Raw genomic sequence first — 21,323 nt, forward strand, 5'->3', positions numbered from 1 at the left:
GGACTCGCAACACTGTGTTTCACGTTGCTAAAAGATCATCAGGCGAATGACTACGGAAGTTTTTTTCTTCCTTGCAGTGTTGCCATGCCGACACTTGCTTATGAATTCCGTCCGCTTGTTTAACGATTTGTTTGGATCGGCTTTGGATTGGCTGCAAGAAGAAAAAACCTCCGTAGCCATTCCCATGATTATCGTTTAACAACGTGAAACACAGTGTTGCGAGTCCAATACATGCTGTACTGACCTATGTTAAATAAATAAATAAATAAAATATAAATAAATAAAAAATAAATAAATAAATGAATAAATAAATAATATGACTACATAAATAATAATAATAATAATAATAATAATAATAATACTTTTTTTCAAATTATCGTCGCAGTTTTTTTGTTCTCGGTGTAGTTTTTTTTCTTTCTCTATGTGTTTTTCTTCTCTCGGTGGTCTTCTTCTCATTTCAGTGTATTTGTTTTCTTCGGTGGAATATATAGTCCACTCTGGCGTGCCATACAACTTGCTCACTGTGAGTGTCCTTTTTTTTAAAAGGACACTCAATAGTGAGTACTACAAAAAGGACTTTGACCCATAGACTCGATCGAACAAATACAATGCTGTGTACACAGTGTGCTGGACGTGTATGAATCACAAAACATGTGATCGAACAAATATAATACAACATGTGATGATCAAACAAATATATGCTGGGTATGCTGGGTATAACTCGACATAACATACATATATAGCATACCGTACCGTAATAAACTGCCTACAAGCAACCCAACGCTGTCACTTCCAGGTGCGAAATATTAACAGGCGCAGTATAGTTGGTAACTTATATAAAAATAAGGTAAGTTTGAGTTGTCTTTGATTTTCGATATTAAGAACTACATTGTAATATTAAAGAATGCCTGCTCCCAATGCCAGACAAATATACTACAGATGGCGAATCCCCTACCAATTTTTCGATAATAATTATATATTTTTCTCATAAAAATAAAATTCGCAACATAACAAATTGAGGGTAACAAAAGTATTAATCACAGTGACTACACCACCACAACCTGCTACAAAATACTCGGGCTTTTTTGTAACCTTGTTTCTCTTTCAGTGTCTCACTCAATACACCAGGAAAATTAGCTACAATTAGCAGCCGGCCCCCCCCCCCCCGGGGGGGGGCACTCCAACTTTGGAGGTGACGCGTATGTAGTGCTGTTAAGACCTCCTTTTCAGCTTCGCTGTCACCCAAAGACCCCATATTTTTTACGAACACATGCTCTGTCACCCAAAGACCCCCTATTTTTTCATTTGATTTGTCACCCAAAGACCCTTACTTGTTCAATTTTAACAGCAACTTTCATTTATCACTGATTTTGTTACTTATTTTGAAAAAACAAAGAAATTTGAAGCCATTTAGAACTAGAAATTCGATTTTCGAGGTTTCTGTCGCGCTGTTTCGGTTCTCACCCAAAGATTCCGTTTAAAAAAAAGGTCATGTTCTCACCCAATGACCCCATAGTTTTTACATTTTGCTCTCACCGAATGCCAAAAATCATGCTCTCACCCAATGACCCCATATTTTTTACATTTTGCTCTCACCGAATGCCCCTTAGTGCGAAAGTGCCAGCCCTACACCTATATCCATTTCAAATTGAAGTGCCTCCCGGGATTATAATCGTCTAGTGATGTTTTTTTTATTAATGCAAAACACTGCCTTGGCATACAAAATATTGAAGTCAATATAAGTGTAATAATCACCTCTGGAGACAATTTTTTTTAGCATTTTCCACACTATAAAGGTCATTTGCGACCCGGGGGTACTCAAGTTTGATTTTGGACCCATTGATATACCAAAAGTCAAAATTTTCGGCCTAATTTAACCCAAATTGTCTTAGTTTTACAAATTTTCCTAAATTTTGGGAAAATTGTGGGAAAATTTTGGCTAGATTAAGGAAAAATTTTCCGAAAAAATTGAGAAAATTTGGAAAAAAAAGGACCCATTCATATACCAAAATAGGCTTTGAAAAAGGGGTCATTGATATACCAAAATGCTGAAAATGCTACCCATATTTGCGGCACGTCCCCGTATGGTCATTTGTACTGAGTACCCCCCCGGGATTTGCGGCAATCCTGCTATTTAAAAAAAATGTCATTTTTTAAACCAACAACTATATTCACGTTATCATGAGTGAAACCAACTATAACCATTATAAATGGTAGCAGATAATGTACATTTTACGCGTACCAGTGATGCATGCTGCTGGGACCGTTTTCTATGACCGTTTATTTCTGTTTATCTAATATATTTGGTTTGTAGTTTAGTTGATCAACCATGCTGTATGATGGCAAGCCAGCGCCACGTTTAGATAGATTATTCTATATGGTCTATGTTTACCTCAACAAGTCTCAATAATTTAATCTAATTTTCGAGCGAAAATTGCACGTGTGTTTTCAATATAACAGACTATTAAGTAATATGACTAGTTTGATCTGAGAATTATTTCCCCTTTGTTTTCAATTTTGAAGAGATAAAATGAAAGAGTGTCCCTGAAATAGTTTCCAATCATGTGTGTCAAATTTAGGTCAGAATTGTTAAAAGTTGTGTGTGTGTGTGTGCATGCATTGGTTTTTGCCTTCAATCGGGGATATATTCCAACTTTTTAACCTGTAATTGGGGATATACCGCCAACCGAGGATATCCCCGATTTTTAAAAGGACTTTATACAGGGTAACAGGGGCTATAGAGCGTGTTAAGACACTCTACATTGGACGGATTAATGGTATAAAACGTTTTCATAACATTAAAAACATTTGTTGGTAATTTACTGCACAGCAAACACAAATGTTTTACATAAAACATTTTAATGTCGGGTTATATAAAGGGTATAAAAACGTTTTAATAAGATTCCAAAAACATTTTTGAAAACTTGGTACAAATCATTCTAAACAGAATGTTATTTTGGGGTTGAAAAATATTTTGCAAAAAATGTTTGCCCAAAATATTTACAATAACGTTTTTAAAATGTTTGGACGACCTTTATATAACCCGTATATTTAAATGTTATTAAAACGTTTTGCAAACAACATTTTAAGAACATTTCTGTGTTTGCTGGGTGTAAATATTTAAACATAATGTTGAGTGTCGACAAAATATTTTGCCAAAAATGTTTGCAAAAATAATTTACAATGACATTTCGAAAACATCTTGAAAATATTGTTGTAGTGTGTTTTCATACAAAACGTTTTAAAACGATTTCATTACCTTTATATAACCCGACATTTTTATGTTATTAAAACGTTTTTACCTAAACCAAAACCCAAAATATTACTTATTTAAAACTTTTTAAACACGTTTTTGTGTTTGCATGGCCGTGAGACAATCACGTGCATCACTAGATGTAAGATAATGCTGGGTACACACGTGCTGGGTATGACTCATAAAACATGTGATCGAACCAATAAATTAAAACATGTGATCGATAATGCTGAGTGTGACTCATAAAAATATGTGTAAATATATGCCTATATCACTACACGGTAATAAACTGCCTGCATGCAGCAGTCCAACGCTGTCACTTGCAGGTGCGAAAAAACAGGCGCCGTATAGTTGGTATTAACTTAAAATAGGGTAAGTTTGAGTTGTCTTTGATTTTTGACATTAAGAATTTATTAAGAATGCCCCGAGAGACAGTCACATCACAACATGTACTATGATCATGTAGATCTAAGCTGATCTAAGACCGGACTTTGACACAAAGTCATGTCTCCGTGAGTCTTCCATGCAAGATATTTCTATAAGACGTGCTCTTTGTTTGAATGGTTAAGTTCGTAACACATATTGATTATTGTTCTCATGTGTCTCCTGGTTACCGGGGAACTCCCACTTTGTCTCCTGGTTACCGGGGAACTCCCACTTTGGATTGACGCGTATGCAGGGCTGTTAACAGTGTATTTTACTATGATCATGTAGATCTAAGCTGATCTAAGACCGGACTTTGACACAAAGTCATGTCTCCGTGAGTCTTCCATGCAAGATATTTCTATAAGACGTGCTCTTTGTTTGAATGGTTAAGGTCGTAACACATATTGATTATTGTTCTCATGTGTCTCCTGGTTACCGGGGAACTCCCACTTTGTCTCCTGGTTACCGGGGAACTCCCACTTTGGATTGACGCGTATGCAGGGCTGTTAACAGTGTATTTTACCCATACGAAAAATCATTCTGTACGGACCGTACCGTGCATGCACAGATCACTGATAGTGACGCAATCAACCAATCAGCAGTTGGAAAATCGTTAACCCAATGACGTCATCGCTGCATTTTCATTGATAAAATTCAAAATCGTTCAAAAACACGAGTTTTTAATTGCAAATATTTAATTTTTGTGTATGAATTGTGTGTATGAATGTCAATGTCTATCTCAAATTAACATTGTGTATTATCGTAGCGTTGAATGCGCTGAAGCTTGTGAGGCGGATCTTTTGTTTTTTTGTGACATTAAAAATCCATCTTTCACTTGGTGTGGGTGGGTGTGTGTGTGGGGGTGGGGGTGTGTGTGTGGGAACGGGGTCAGCTATGCACGCATGGATTCTGTTAATAACGACCTGCACACATAAACACTCGTACTGCTGACTGAGTGTACCAATCGTAGCAGGGTGTAAAATATAAAACAAAGTCAATGTTTAATCTCAAATACGTTATGGGGTAAATATAAGCAGTTGAATAATTTAACAATAATTTGAACCTGAAAAATAAATGAACATGAAAGTTCATGAGTGATTTTTCAACATATTTGACTGTTGGATAAATATGGGTGCTGCAGCTTTGGAGCTAAGGCAATATGGCGCATTACTTTGAAGTTGGTAATGGGTAAATTACAATGTGTGTCACCCAAAGACCCAATATTTTGTTACGAGAACATGGTCTCAGAGCTGATGGTCTGTCACCCAAAGACCCTTATTTTTCCATTTGAACAGCAACGAGTCATCTATTACAGAGTTAGTTCCTTCATGTGAAATTACAAAGCCATTTATAACTAGAAAATAAATTTGCGAAGCTTCTTGTGGCTCTCACCCAAAGACCCCATTTAAAAATATCATATTCTCATCACCCAACGCCCCCTAAATTAGATCCAAACGGTTCGTCTCTCACCCAATCAGCCTATATTTTGTACATTTTGCTCTCATCGAATGCCAAAAGTCATGCTCTCACCCAATGACCCAATATTTTGTGTTTATATTTTTCTCTCACTGAATGCCGCTATTCTGAAGGTGCCAGCCATATTATTAACATTATACCTATATCCACTCATATTGAAGTACTACCCCCCATGGAGGGTAGATATGACTTACATGTTTCTATTTTAAAGTCAATGTCTATTATATACAATATAAAGACACTGCTGTAACCAATAGTTTGACTCTGACAAGACACCATTTTTACGATGAAGAAAGCAAAACATTTCCTCTTTGCCAGGCCCGTACGCAGGGCGGATGGGGGGGGGGGGGGTGTGATACAAAAAGTCTAAAAATTTCCGAAATTGCGAGCGTAGCGAGCAAAAAAATCATGTTTTTTACGCATTTTTGGACAAAAATGGTCCCAATTTTGTCCACTTTTCACAAAATCGCCCCCCCTTGGAAAAAGGTACCCTTTTTCAAAATCAGCACCCCTCAAATGAAATCCTGCGTACGGGCCTGCTCTTTGCTATGGTAGTTAATCCGATTATTACATCAGTTCGACGGCGAATCTGAATGCTTTCAGATTGTTGGAAGGGGAAAAATGACGCATAGGCCTATAATGTGTCATGCTCATATCTTGATAAAATTATATCAAATAATCAAATGTCTACATTGAACAACTTACATGATTATGGGTTCCATCCCCTTTAGGGATTTTTTATTGGAGCCATGCATCAGAATTGTAGACTGAAGTGCAGTGACACAACTGCCTGAATTTTCAATACACCTGAACGGCTCTTTATAGAGCCATCATATCACCAGAATTGACCTTGAGTGTTCGCTTACATTTTGTACCCATAGGCTTATCTCCATTGATCACCATGTTGCTTAGTTTTGTGGAGACCAGTGGGATTTACAACATTACCTTGGTATTGTTTACGATTCTCGTATCACTTATTTATTGGAGTATGCGGAGACCAAGCGGGATGCCACCAGGACCTACGGGACTACCTATTGTTGGAAATATGTTGGGTAAGTTTGTCATATAAGTTTATACATATTCTAGAATGATAAGAAATCACGTGATTGAATGATCAAACAAACTTAGTATCTCATAATCTAAATCTAAATGCTGTAAAATTAACAGCACGCTGTAAATATACGTGTTCGTGGTATTTGTTTCTTTTTAGTTATACATTTTACGGTTTACTGTCCAATGTTTTACAGGCATTTCTTGACATCTTTTTTTTTCAGATTTCGCCGATAAACCTTATGTGAAATTTAAAGAAATGTCAAAGAAGTATGGCAATGTAATTGCCGTGAAAGTGGGACAGCGATGGATGGTAGTTCTCAATCAGATAGATGTAGTTAAAGATGCACTGCTCAGAAAACCAGATGCGTTTGCAGGAAGACCTGACTTTAATTCATGTATGTATTGTTTTATTACCTTTTTGCATCTTTCGTTTAAATATCTTCCTCTTTGCATAATAGGTGATTGGTTGCCATGGTTACCGCCAGCTCTGTGAGCACTTTTGTGGCACCACTTTATTGTATTTTGCAGATATCAAATAAAATAAAATTTTGAATATGTATGTGGGTATGTATGGGTATGTGAGTGGGGTGTATGTTTGTGGGGTTGGGTATGTATTTGTGGGTTTTTGAGGTTCCGAGACGATCCAAAGAAAGAAAATGTGACGTGTCATGTCAAAAGGAGATACTTTTGCAGGTTATCAATTCTGAGGTTTTTACATATCTTAAATAAAGAGACATTTTGCTCCACAACGCCGTTTTCCCAAATGAAATCGGACATTCCTAAGCGAAGATATTGAGTTCGTAAGTTATGGTATTATAAAATTGGAAATTGAGATATCGGTCTTTAAAAATATTATTGACAATGATGAGAGTAGGAATTACCTTGAAAAATGTCTCAAAAAATACAAGATGCCGGTTATATTCCGGTCTGAAATTATCAGACAATATTTTTAACATTAATAACATTACAAATTCGCAACAATCCCAAATTGTGAAAAAATCACCCCCGTGCAGATTTTTGGCTATATCTCCATTTAAGTTCCTGCCCAAAAGTGTCTCCTTTTGACATGACACGTCACAAATCTATAGTTATAAAGCTCCAACGAGACCCATACGGCGGAAGCGAGGAACAGGGAGGAGGAGGCACTGGGAAAACATGTACCGCTCTACATTTTTCCAAGGGGGCCGCAAAACACTGTGTTCAAAACAAATATATTCTGAAATCGATATTTTTTAAAGCATATTTAAATCTTTCTAACTTAAAAGTATAGGGATTTTGGTATCCAATTGGCTTCAGCTTCAGGCAATACAACAAAGGTGGGTTTTAAGTTCTATAATGAAAGACAGAGATAAAAAGACTACCGTAAAACTCGATAGTTAGCATATGTGCTTAATGGGGTTGAGACACACATTTGCAGGTTTACTTGCTTGTATAACTATGTGTATCGATGATTTGCTCAAATCCTTTACACTTTTGTGGATGGGGCTCTCCATGTTTGCATGTTTTTAAAGCGCTCGATAGTAAGCACATATGCTAACTATCGAGCTTTTACGGTAGATCGCGTCTGAAATTCTGACAACTAGACGCGCCTTTGCCCTGACGTCAAACGCGATTCAGTCTTTATTTATCTCTGTCTTTCATTTCAGCGGGCGCAGTGTGTAGGGGTGAGCGTGTGAGTATGTGGTTGCCTCTTTAATATCTTAATATCAATATGATCATGACAATGATTTTAATGCGATTTATTCAGTTAACTTATTTAGCGAAAATCGCCAGAACATTTTATTGGCCGACTACAGTGCTAGATGGAAACTCCACAGAAAACTGAGCCATTCCGCAATAAGGTATGGTGATTTAAGTGACTCAATCTGATCCACTCAGGCCAAAGTCGGAAATTTTGAAAATTAAGTTACTATGTACCATCACTACTAACTTACTCAGTACATACAATTACTGATATTGAATCCCCAGGTCTCTTGGTTGCAAAGTTATGAACCTTTAATATGTCCATTTTCTTACGTTTTTTATTGCTTTTTCTCGTCACTTTTCACCTGTATCTCAATTTCATTATTGCCGACTTTAGCCTGATTGGACCAGATCTTGTCTTTAAGTTCTAAATGAGTAAAATACTTGTCATTAAGTTCCAAACGAGTAAAATACTTTCTAGGTTTGATATCTCTCATGTAAAAAATCATTATTAATGCTGGTTTTATACTTTCTGCCGCTTGCCGCTGAGCGGCATGACACTTCATCATGCCGCTTGCACTTTTCTGCAAGCGGAGCGGCACGCCGCTCAGCGGCAGCGGCATGACTACGAAATGTTGCCGCTCAGCTTCGCCAAAAATCGTACCATGTTCTCATACGTTAGAGCGGTACCACTCCCGAGTTGAATTGAACTCCTAGCGAAGCTGCTGCTTGGGCAAAGAGGTGGAGTGATAGGCCACCGCTAGCGTTTCTGGCGCAACTGAGCTGTAAAGCAAAATCGTCGTCAGTGCGGCAAAGCGGCAAGCGGCAGGAAAGTATAAAACCAACATAATTTTCCTGAATTAAATTGCCAACATATTTTTTTCTTCAAAATATAGCCTTTTTAATCAAGGCCTTAGGTACTGTATAATTAAAATGTGAGATTGTTAATACTTGTCATGCATGTGAATTTAGGGGATATTTTTAATACATCGAACCGATCGACTCACCGACACGTATTGGCGATACAGGCATTGGAATGGCATAGCGATTTTCTTTCCTTTTACCTCATTTGTTGTTCAGCTCAAAGTTAACAATCTGTGGTAGAACAATAAAAATCTATATTCTATAGAATGTAAACGTTCCGATATTGCTTTGACATTTTCCAGAAATTTTGCGACTGGAAAAAGTTGGAAAACATCGTTCACGATGTCACAGATCGGTGGTAGAACAATAAAAACCTATATTCTATAAAATGTAAACGTTCCGATATTGCTTTGACATTTTCCAGAAATTTTGCGACTGGAAAAAAGTTGGAAAACATCGTTCACGATGTCACAGATCGCATAGGAAAACGAATAGACGAGCATCATGGGAAGCCCATCGACCCGAAGCACGTGGTATGCCTAGGTATCTACAATATTCTTGGGAGGCTTTGTTTTGCACACAAGTAAGTGTTAACAGCTACCTACAGCTACGACTATTTTCATATTTATAAATACGCACGATATACCAAGACTATAGCAAGTGTGACCAAATGTTCATGCCATTGAAAAGGAAAGTAACTCTTTAGATAAATATCACCAAATTGAAGTATTAATTGAAAGCACACATGGGAGGGATTCCAAATTTGTAATACTTATACGTTATCAAAATGAATTGAACGTACCGTATTTGCCACCCGGAAAAATATTTATCGACGGAAATATAATAGACAATTTTACTGCACAGTCTCGAGTTGTTTACCGCCTTTACATTCAAATGACCACCCGCTATGTAGAAGGTCACTCCGCGATTTACTGTCTACAAGCTATAATGGCAGTGCGGAGTTAGTTGCGTGCGTATTTATAAATACGTATTTATAAATAAAGTCGAAGCCTACTGGTAAAGACAAAACATTGAGTATTATATTGTAAATTTGTAATTATGCGGGCACAAATCAGCGAAAAGATTAGCAGTCGAAGTGGCAGTCAGATTTCTAAATTATTTTAAATTTTGGTGCACTAAAATAATACCTTTTCGATTCATTGGTGAACAGACGTAAGACCATGCACCAGATACAGCTTTTGCAAGGATGAAAGTCTTACCGTTTTGAAACACACGGAAGTTTTGTGCACAATTTGAACTAGTTTTTTTTGTACTAGAAACGTTACCTTCCTCCGATCTCGTTTGACAACATTGAGCCATGTTGTGATAAGATACGTACAAATGAGCCTATTGTACATTACATCAAATAATATACGTCGAACACGCGGAGTCTGTAGCGGCCCTTAACGTTGATGATCTGTAGTTACAAACTGGGTCATCGACAAACCGCAGCTGTCTTCGGAAAAGCTGTCTCTTGAAAAGGTCCAGGTTCAAGGGCAATTCACATTGGCCCAGTACAACCTAAACAAAGTCAGAGGATGCGATCACATTCCAAGAATTCACGTACAATAGGCTCATTTGTACGTATCTTATCACAACATGGCTCAATGTTGTCAAACGAGATCGGAGGAAGGTAACGTTTCTAGTACAAAAAAAACTAGTTCAAATTGTGCACAAAACTTCCGTGTGTTTCACGACTTTCATCCTTGCAAAAGCTGTATCTGGTGCATGGTCTTACGTCTGCTTCCCGTGTTCTGCTCTCAACCCAAGCACTGTGGTAATTCATATTTCCAGGTACGAATTGGATGATCCAAGGATTACGTGGTTCATTCGTATGAGCCGTGAGTCGTTTGAGGCTCTTGGAGTGGGAATGGTGGCTGATTTTATCCCTGCCTTGCGATTTATTCCGACCCCTGGTGTCCAAAAAGTGAAGCAGATTATGAAAGAAACTTTAAGCTTTTACTATGACGAATTGAGACTTCATCGCGAATCATTTGACCCAGGTAGGTTTTTGATGGTAAAACTACAAATCGTCGGCCGTATCATATACTGACGTATTTGCAAAGAGAACATTTTAAAATCTAGCGATTTTCATTCGCTGCATAATCGTGATTAAAACATTATTGTCGATTAAAACCTGGTTAAAATAATACAAATATACCATATTGTCAATGTAATTCACTTATCACTATCAGAACATCACTTATTCTGCAAAATATCAATATTGAATAAAATACGTTACTATGTTAAAAATACTAAGGACAATTTCGCCTTTCAAATAACAAATATGTCGTGCGAATACGTCACTATGTGAAACGGCAGCTTTTTTAAATTGCATATACGACATACTGGGCTTGGGCAATATATCGGCAAATATGTTGTTATGTGATAGACATTTCAAGGATTTGCAAATACGACATAATTAAATTAATTAATATCTTACTAATTAAGCCACGTTGAGGCATAGTTTTTGGTGAATATAATAAAGTAGAAAAAGTGGGTAATGGTGAATCTTCTAGGATAAATAAATTATACAAGATGGTACCATGGATATACGAACAACTGAAAAAAAGGAGCAAGGTACACCAACTTAACTAGACGGTATGCGGGGGGGGGGGGGTAAAGTATAGGTAAAGTTCGATAGCCAAAAATTACCAATTCCAAAGCCCACAGAAGTGTTAACACAATAATGCCTATTGTAAGCTTACCTTCTGACCTTCTTGATTTCTGCTTTTTTATTCACCAAACATAAATTCAGAATATTTACAGCTTTATATGACACGATAATTTGGCAATTGTATTTCCTAAATTATTTATCATGGTTATTCTCAAGACTTGTTACAAATTCTTTGCCGTGTAAATCTTTTGTGAGCCAGTGGATGTGTCGTTGTTGTGCTGTTGTATTGTGACGTATGATGGTTATGTGACCATGGCCGGCGATGGCGATACAACTTTCAATAAAATATTAGGCGGTTACCCGTATTTCGCGGTTCTTGGCTGTTATGGTTATTGGCATTTGCAGATCTCAAAATCAGGGTGTGTCCTTTGGCTGGGATCACTGTCCTCACAGATGAGCTCAATTGCAGCTTTTGCAATTTGACCTGACTTTCGCTCTCAAATCTGAGCTTCCTTGGCAAAAGTTACACCCACCCACCAAGTTTCATGAGCAATTTGAAATTTTTATGTTTTTTGACCTATGACCTCTCAACTCTAGGTCTGACAAAAAGGTCGCCGTGGAAACTTGTGTTTGTTAGTCCAAGGTCCACCCACCTACCAAGTTTGAGCTCCATAGAGGCAATTTGAAATTTTTACCTTTTTTGACCTATGACCTCTTAATTAACCGCAGGTCTGAAGAAAAGGTCACCGTGGAAACTTTTGTTTGTTAGTCCAAGGTGTACCCACCCACCAAGTTTGAGCTTCATAGGGGCAATTTGAAATTTTCACCTTTTTGACCTATGACCTCTTAACCGTAGGTCTGACGAAAAGGTCACCGTGGAAACTTTTATTTGTTTGTCCAAGGTCCACCCACCCACCAAGTTTGAGCTCTATATAGGGGCAATTTGAAATGTTTACATTTCTTGACCTTTGACCTCTTAACCGTATATCTGACAAAAAGGTCACCGTGGAAACTTTTGTTTGAGAGTCCAAGGTCAACACATTGGCATGGCTAGATTTGCCATTTAAAGTGTTTGAAATTAGACTTCAATTGAACTTGACCCCGGCCTTGACCTTTGACCTTAAAAAATATAAACTCGTTCCTCTTTCTTCCATGTACCAAGCTGCACCCACCCACCAACCTTCCATGGTTTGAGGAACGTGCGACCCCCAGTCTCCGAGAAAATAGGCGGACAGACAGACACACAGACAGATAGATAGATAGACCATGGAAGAAAGAGATAAGACCATGGATAGACAGACGATGCGTATTATTATATAGATTGTATTGCGCATGGGTTGCGCATCAGGGAACTTTACAATACGTAGTTTTATTTATCGCCGAATCCTGATTTAATTATTGTTTCTGCAGGCAATATTCGCGACATATTAGATTCGATGCTTCTGGCACAGAAGGAAATTTTAGACGAAGGAGGCGATCTGGTGGAATCCCTTACCGATACACATCTCGTAGGAACCGTCGGTGACCTTTTTGATGGTAAATATCAGTCCAATACATTACGAGCTGGTAAATCTCAAAAAGACAATTCATCAAACTTTGGATTCAAAATGTGCACAGATTTCTCTGATGTTTATCTTCACTGGTAAAGTATTAAACATCTACCAAAAAGTAATTTATGGGTTTTCTTTCATTTTACCTTGTTTCAGCTTAAAATGGACAGCAACCCTTCCCGGCAGTTATTACTAATATCATTTCAACATTTTGAATTTCGTACATTAAGGGTTCAATATTAATATTACGAACATGCAGACAAATATGGCGCCATTATGGAAGGCCAGTGTCAAGTGTCAAAGGTGTCAAATCTAACCCGATTGTGCATTTCCTTCGTATTATTAACAGCAAGTCCTAATATTACTATTGCAAAATGTTATTCCCATAAAGTGGTCGCGAGGTGGTTAAAAAGTTTTCTCTTCCTTTTTCTTTCTTCCTCTCCTCCCCACTCTCCTGGGCGTTAGGATTAATAACACCTTTTAAAAAGGAAGTCTCCGGCAATCACAACTTTATGCCTTATAAGAAAATAATTATCAAGCACGAATCACGCGGTGTTACGTTAAACAAACTCGTAGTGACCATAAAAGCGAATAAAAACACCCGCAACACGCGATATTCAAATCTCCTGGGCGCCGAAATTGTCGAGTGCAATGACGTTCCATTCCATGATACAATGAAGGCTGACGACAATTGAGCACAAATAACCTTTACGTCACGCGTAATTGCATTTAGACAATATCGGCGTGGGAATTTTGAATATCGCGTGTCGAGAGCGGACTGTTTTTATTCATTTTTATGGTCAATATGACTTTGTTTAAAGCAAAATCATGTGATTCGTGCTTGAGGTCTATTGCCATTTGGTCTAATTCTTGGTTAGTCTATATTCAATTGGTCTATTACTAGAAAGGCTAATTGCCACTTAGTCTAATAATCAAATAGTCTAATGTCCATTTAGTAATACATTGTTTGGTCTAATAACCGGTATGTCTACTAATACCATAGTCTAATAATAACCATTTAGTCTAATATTTTTAATAACCATTTGGTCTTATATCCGTTTGGTCTAATAACCGTTTGGTCTAATATTCGTATGGTCTAATAACCAGTTAGTCTAATACCATTTCGCCTATTTATTAATAAACTAAATGCTTGTAAGACTAAATGGTGTGTAGACCAAATGGCTATTAGGCCTATTGGTTTATAAACCAAATGAGTATTAGACTAAATGGTTGTTAGACTAAATGGTTTTAGACTTGGTTATTAGACTACATGGTTATTGGACCAAATGACTAAGAACCAAATGATTATTGGACGTAGTGGATATAGAAATGGATGTAGACGAAATGGATATTAGACCAAATGGTATTAGACCAAAATGGCAAATCCCCGTGCTTGATAATTATTTACATATAAAGGCATAATTTTATGATTGCCGGAGACTTTCTTTAATGTTCCTCCTTTTTGAGTAACTTAATGTATGTCATACTTGTGTTTTTTGCAATCACAGCTGGAACAGAAACAACAATCATTACACTCCATTGGATACTGGCTATTATGGCAGAATATCCTGAAATACAAAATAAGGTGGCCATGGAAATCGAAGAGGTCATAGGTCGTGATAGACCGTCCTTTATAGAGGATAGAGGGCGTCTACCATATACCGAAGCAACCATGATGGAAATTTTACGCTTCAGTTCTATCGCCCCATTGGGTGTGACACATTCAACAACATGTGATGTTACGTTAGGTAAATATCAAGTCGTGTTTGTGAAGTTGTGTGGGTGTGGGTCAGACCTTTTTTTAAACGTGGAGAGCATATACTATATTTTTAGTTTATATATCGTCGCCAGAGTGCTACACTATCGTAAGTGACATTTTTGGCCAAAATGAGATTTTGACGAATTATGGAAGGCCATATAAAAACACATTTAAAGTTTCAAAATTGCTTAATTATTTTTTAAGTAATAAAATAAAATATCGCAAGTGCAATGCAATTTTAATTAATGCATGCAAGACTATCGTATGTGCCACTTACGATAGTCTTGCACGCTAATTTTGTTTTTCATTTGCTGCAAGACCATCGTATGTGCCACATACGCTACTTTATTGGGACTAAACAACAAAATCACGGAATGCTACACCATCGTAAGTGCAAAACAGTCTCTAACTCATCACTGGCTATGACGCTGACGGCTGTACGCGTTGTCATTATGCTGGCTAAGTTCATAGCTCCTGTGACTGGTAATAGAGACGATAAATCCGGTGTTTTTAGTTTTAGATTCAGTAATAAATCTTGAGAGATAACATTACGGCAAAACGTGTCTTGCTATTGTAAATATTATGTGCCAAAGTAAATTAACACTCGTTAAGAAACATAAAATTACAAAATATTGGACATTTGAACCGATATTACGCATATCCTAATTTAGCAATGAATGGTACACTATCGTATGTGGCACATACGATAGTGTTGCACTCCAAACTCATTTCTATTTGAGTGCAACACTATCGTATGTGACACTTACGACAGTAAATAATTCGTCGATTTATTAACTTTAACACCATTTATATATTTTATATTATTATAAAATCAAATTGCTTTACATTCCCATGTCATTTTATGGCTACTTGGAAACAAAAGGCTACGCAAAACACAAATATGCTCCTCCTGTAAAACTGTCCAAACTGCACTTACGATAGTGTAGCACTCTGCCGACGATAAATTATATGGGGTCAAAAATATAATACGGAGTAAATAGCTTAAACAGCATCAACTACATGACGACAGAGGACGCTATCACTCTGCACTAAAGTGCTACGTATTAGTAGGGAGATTATGATAGTATATGAAGTAGCCTCAGCTGCTTGTTCACTTATTTTGAATATATTTTCAGGTGACTTTCATATTCCAAAGGACACCGTAGTTGCCATTAACCATTATGCGCTACATTTTGATGAAGATATTTGGGATGAACCGAAACTCTTTAAGCCAGGTACGTCAAAGCTTCTATCAATTTATGAAATATGTCGTCACTGGGCGGGAAAAAACTCATTATGTACTTTTTGCCCTTGAACATGGATACAGCAAACCATTCTATATAAAGTCTACACCTACAAGGCCAATATCCATTATCAAGGGCCAAATGTAAATGAGGTGTTGTCTGCATGTACTTTTGGCCCCTGAACATGGATGAAGCAACCTCTTCAATAAAGTCTACAAGGCTTGGGCCAAAACTACATAATGAGGTTTTTCCCTCCCAGTGACGATGTTATGTATTGTAGATTGTATTGTCGACGAAGCAACGAATATAATTTAGTTGGCACGTGGTAGTTTTGCAAAACTGCGCTCAATCACAGCAGTGAAATAAAAAAACACGCCCTTCACATTAGACAACATTTAGAAAACACACTGGTCCAAATTGAATATCCGCACGTTTCATTGATAAGATATTTGGTCGCTTAGTTCATGTCCAAGTTGTGGTAGGTGAGACCTTTTCAAAGTCAACATCAAATCCGAATTCTAATGTGCATATTGTCCATAAAACAACATTGCTCTGTTTTTGTAATCGGACCTTTCAGCTACAATAAATGCTCTTTCTTGGTATATAATAACATTAAATCACAATAGAACAAACCAGTTTTAGTTTTGTTTGTTTAAAGCTCTATAAATTATCTTTACCGTGATATTTCATGTACTTGAACATCAAATGACGTGTGTCTGCTGTGCTTATTATTTGAGTGCTATACCTAATAAAAACAGTATTATATAATTTAGTATTTATATTATAGCATGATTATGAGTTTGGCTAATTTTTAATAATATCATCTTTAACAGAGCACTTCTTGGATGATTCTGGTTCAGTGCGACAGCGTCCTAATAGTTTCTTGCCATTCTCAGCCGGAAGAAGGTCATGTCTTGGAGAATCTCTGGCAAAAGCAGAATTGTTCCTGATTTTTACCTGGTTCGTGCAGAACTACGAGATCTCAAAGGTACCTGGTGACAACGACGAATCCTTAGTGGGACGCCTTAAGTCATACTCAAGTATTGTGCGTGAGTTGGACTCCTATGAGGTCATCATGACGAGACGTGCATATTAATTCAATTGGCGTATTATTGGTAGTTGCATTCGTACTAAACCCATCCTATAAAGAAAATATCCAGTTTATTTTTGATCCATAAGTCATAGAAGGAGTATTAAATCAAGACTAAAACTATGTTACAGATAAATTATTCTGCACAATTTGATACCTCATTTGTCCAAATCGATGCAGAATTGCTGACACAATGACCTTTTGAATGCAATCACCTCAATACAAGTTGCAATTATTCCTACTGATTTAGTAGTGCTACTCGATATTCATTGTGGCAAAACAAATCAATAATCAATACAAAGCAATAATCAATACATGAAATCAAAGATTAAGATTATGCCGCAGTTGAGAATGAGTAAAAGAGAAATGGTAATTGTGTCATAAATTCTGATCTGTTACATATTTTTGGTAGGTCTTGATTTAACACTCCTTCTTTGACTTATGAACCAAAATCAAACTGGATACTTTTTTTGTGATGGGTTTGTATTATTTGTATAAAGATATTTTATCGGACGCACGGAAACACGTATGTTCAAATTTGACTTCGAACAGACAGATTGCCTATTCATTTGTGTGTGGAGAATGCCGTCCAAAAACACCTTGTGAAAAGGCGTTTTAGACAAGCTCGTGTCGGCTCACGGCATAATGCGGTATGAATTGTCTGTTTTGGACGGGCAACCTTAGTCATTTATTACCATTACTATTTCGTTGCTGTCAAAGTGTTTTGCTTATGGATACTACCCAGCGAACACCAAAGTGAGTTTTAATAACTCAATAGTTAGCATATGTGCTCGAGGGCTTTTAAAACATGCAAACATGAAGAGCCCCATCCACAAAAGTGTAAAGGGTTTTGAGTAAATCATCGATGCACAAGTAAACGAACAATACGAACAAGTAAACCAGCATGTTTTCAAAAGCGCTCGATAGTAAGCACATATGCTAACTATCGAGTTTTTACGGTAATAATGTGTTTTGATTTTAGTTCAAACATTTTGATAACATTTAACAGGAAGTACAGTGTACTGTTTATGATATACCACCACCATGACCACGGCCATTTTGTTTATTCTAAACTTTCTAGTACATTTCGATTTTAAACTTATTTTAATATTCAACACAACGCAAAACAAGGAGGTATAAGAACATGATTATAATTATTTATAGTTGCATACCAAACAGCAACTATAACATGAGTGAAATGTTTTGTAAGCATAGTAACTTGAGCCCTTAACGTATCTAGTTCATTTTGATTTAGATTAAGGCTTGTTTTAATTTTCAACACAATCAGTCAACATTAATGGGTATATTTTCACGGGAAAATTTTCTGGTCACATGACCAATGCGTATCAACGTGAGTGTAACCTCGAGCCTGATCCCTGACCCCCGGCGGTGACCTCACTATTGAAGTCTTAGTAATTTTGAATTGGAAATAGTATTTTGGCCGCAATTTCGATAGAAATTTGTGCATTGCAAATTTATTGAATATCATGCAATCTTAGTTTCTTCACAATATCATCAAAACGTTATTTCAAAAATATCTACCTATACGGAAAAAATATTTATCTGCGGAAACTCTTACCATAATATTCTTAACTTACGACAAGTTACATATTTTGCATCAAAGGAGGAATTCTTCCTATTCGAATACATTGGTAGACCACCCGCTGTGCTCGGGGTCACATTCCACAATGCTAATATGTCTGCGCCCATGGGTGTCACGTGTCCAGAAAATTTTCCCTTGAAAATTTACTTATTAATTTTGACTGACAATGCAAAGCAAAGAGATACATGAATATGACTGTAATGATTTATAGTTGTACTATACAACTATTATTGAACATGAGTGAAATGTTTGGTAACCATGGTAACTATATCTTCCCTGATCCATTGGTCTCTAATAAACGTAAATAATACCATATAGGAAACAAAATGGCGCCTACTCGTATACTAAGAAAAGCCTATAAACAGAACAGGCATTCACTCGGTCGGACATCCGGGAACATTGTCCCCTTCGTTCCCTTTGCACAAGCGCGTGCATAGCAACCAGCTCGAGGAAGGGGGAGCTGCACATGCGCACACTGGTTTTAGAAGGCTATTTCCCCTTTGTGACATCAGCCCGACCAAGAGAATGGTTTATTAATGGATGAAATTTTGGAAGACTAGACAGACACGAAGAATACATCACTGCAGCACTATGGCACCCACTTCAGGAATATAGTCTCCACCATGTGAAATTATATAATGATTGAAGATGTAGAAGACTGTGTTGTAATGTATCGAATCAGAGTGAATGGTGATGAGATCAAGCGAAATCAATTGAATGTGTATAAAATGATATTGAAAAAAAAAATGATATAAGGAAATCAAAAACATTTCTATTTTCTAATTTTTGTCTTTTATTTGATGCCGGTGAGAGAGTTACAATATCAACAAATTATATTTGAAATATTTATGTAGCAAATGTTCTAATTGATTAGAGAGAGGATGCCTCTGCTGACGTTTTTTTGAAGAATTCCCATGTAATATACGACATTAGATAATAGATACATTCGTTGGAAAATATGTAATATACTACAGGGCATAGAGGGGCATTAGGGACTACATATTTGAGTTATCATCATACCTGACTTTTACTGAATACTTGTTTCTGTTTTTAATGATTTTATTGGATAGATCTGTTAATCAGCTATGTACCACAGGAAAAATAATCTAACAAAAGTTATAGATATTGCGATGTGCCATAAGCGGCACGCGGGACGTACGTTTAAAACGTGCGTTCATACGCACGCGTAACATGCCCATGTTTATTGGCTATAAAGTCAACCAACGATTTTGGATACGGCATTCGGCTATTTTGTGGCCAAATGCTTGTGACCAAAACCTGGTAGATTCCGGAGGGCGTAAACAGGTTTTTTAATGGCGATAAATGGCGGTCTATATAAAAACTTTAATTCAATTGATTTTAAACAGGCCTAATTTGCTGCTTAAAAATTGACTGTTTTCCAATGTTTCCCGAATATCGTTATTGCAAAAATCCTAATATATCGGTAGACTATATCATAACTTTATTTTTAAAATGATAGTTTTTCGTGGTGAAAATTTATCGCGTTGAATTAACCGTCATAATAATTTGATTGATATACAGAATTATTAAGAGAATATCGAGGGTCATTCAATAAGTTCTACCTCCCATCTTATATAGGCCTTCTTTGGTTATGTAAATGGAAGCGTCTTCAAAACTTGGCATAATTAATGGAATACTCAATAAATGAGAGCAATGTATTTTGATACCTTTTCCAAATTTGTGTAGGTGACCTCAGAAGATAGATGTATGTACAGATTTCTCTCGTTTTCGCGACAATGAATTCTGACTTTATTTTTAGTCAACCTTAATACTACAAATGGAAAAAGATATTAAATCTATTTTTGTCTCCAGCTACATAAGACCACAGGTTATAATCATTGAAAATATGAAAAGGGCTACTACTTGCGGAAGCTGAGATATAATGGTGGAGGCAGAACATTTTGAATGACACTCGTAAATTTAAATTATATGAAAGTACAAGTATAGAAACGAAAGGAAGACATATTTACCGAAACTGCTCATTGTAAAAACACTGTAAAAGTTACGAAATATGGTTTATTTCATTAAAAGATGCATTATTTTCATGATGTACATTGTTATGGAAAGTGAATGTATGATATTATTATTAGATGGCATTATGAAGAACATTATCAAAATGAGGCCAAGGCGCTTTAAATACAACCAGAGTTAAAGGCTTAGGAGTGGTAGAATAATTATGTGTACCCCGGTGGTGAATTCTCAAAATGGTCTGCCAAAAGTCGCCCCCACCTTTGGCCTTGTCAAAAAATCTTCCCTCCTCCTTCGACGTGCCAAAAAATCTTTGCCCCCCCCCCCTTTTGCGTGCCAAATAATCCATGCTTCCTTTACACATGCAAGATTAATGCGAGCGCAGCGAGCGGGAAATTTTGCATATTGGAACGTGTTCCTAATATTTTACACCATTTTAGGGGTAATATAGAAACGTTGCCCAAACATCTGTGCCAAAATATGCTTGCCCCCTCCCCCTTTTAGCCTGCCAAACCCCTATAATTCACGCCCCTCGGGCTAGACATAATTATTGCACTACCCCTTACAGCTATTACCAGTAGAGAGGTTACCGTATTTGTCGGAACGGGTTAGGGCTAGGGTTAGGGCTTATGGCAAACAGGGTCATCGTCACTCTCTTACACATTCCCATTCAAGGAAGGCGCTTTATATACAGATGGCAATTATATGACCCACGT

At 37.0% G+C, this 21,323-nt stretch overlaps 1 protein-coding gene across 2 annotated transcripts; it reads left to right on the forward strand.

The window, feature by feature from the left end:
* Window positions 1–750: 750 nt before the first annotated feature.
* On the forward strand, window positions 751–20,705 carry LOC140164593 (cytochrome P450 1A1-like). 2 transcript variants are annotated; one of them, XM_072187908.1, is made up of 10 exons: window positions 751–847; window positions 6,037–6,207; window positions 6,430–6,603; window positions 7,956–8,049; window positions 9,180–9,338; window positions 10,550–10,758; window positions 12,783–12,908; window positions 14,431–14,670; window positions 15,818–15,916; window positions 16,759–20,705. In XM_072187908.1, exons 2-10 carry the CDS (start codon window positions 6,057–6,059, stop codon window positions 17,019–17,021), a joined length of 1,515 nt encoding a protein of 504 aa, XP_072044009.1. In that variant the 5' UTR covers window positions 751–847; window positions 6,037–6,056; the 3' UTR covers window positions 17,022–20,705. The 2 variants fall into 2 exon arrangements, with proteins under 2 accessions (XP_072044009.1, XP_072044010.1); XM_072187909.1 differs by lacking the exon at window positions 751–847 and adding an exon at window positions 3,487–3,625.
* The last annotated feature ends 618 nt before the right edge of the window (window positions 20,706–21,323 follow it).

The sequence above is a fragment of the Amphiura filiformis genome, chromosome 11, assembly GCF_039555335.1.
Source record: "Amphiura filiformis chromosome 11, Afil_fr2py, whole genome shotgun sequence".
NCBI classification, from domain to species: Eukaryota; Metazoa; Echinodermata; class Ophiuroidea; order Amphilepidida; family Amphiuridae; genus Amphiura; species Amphiura filiformis.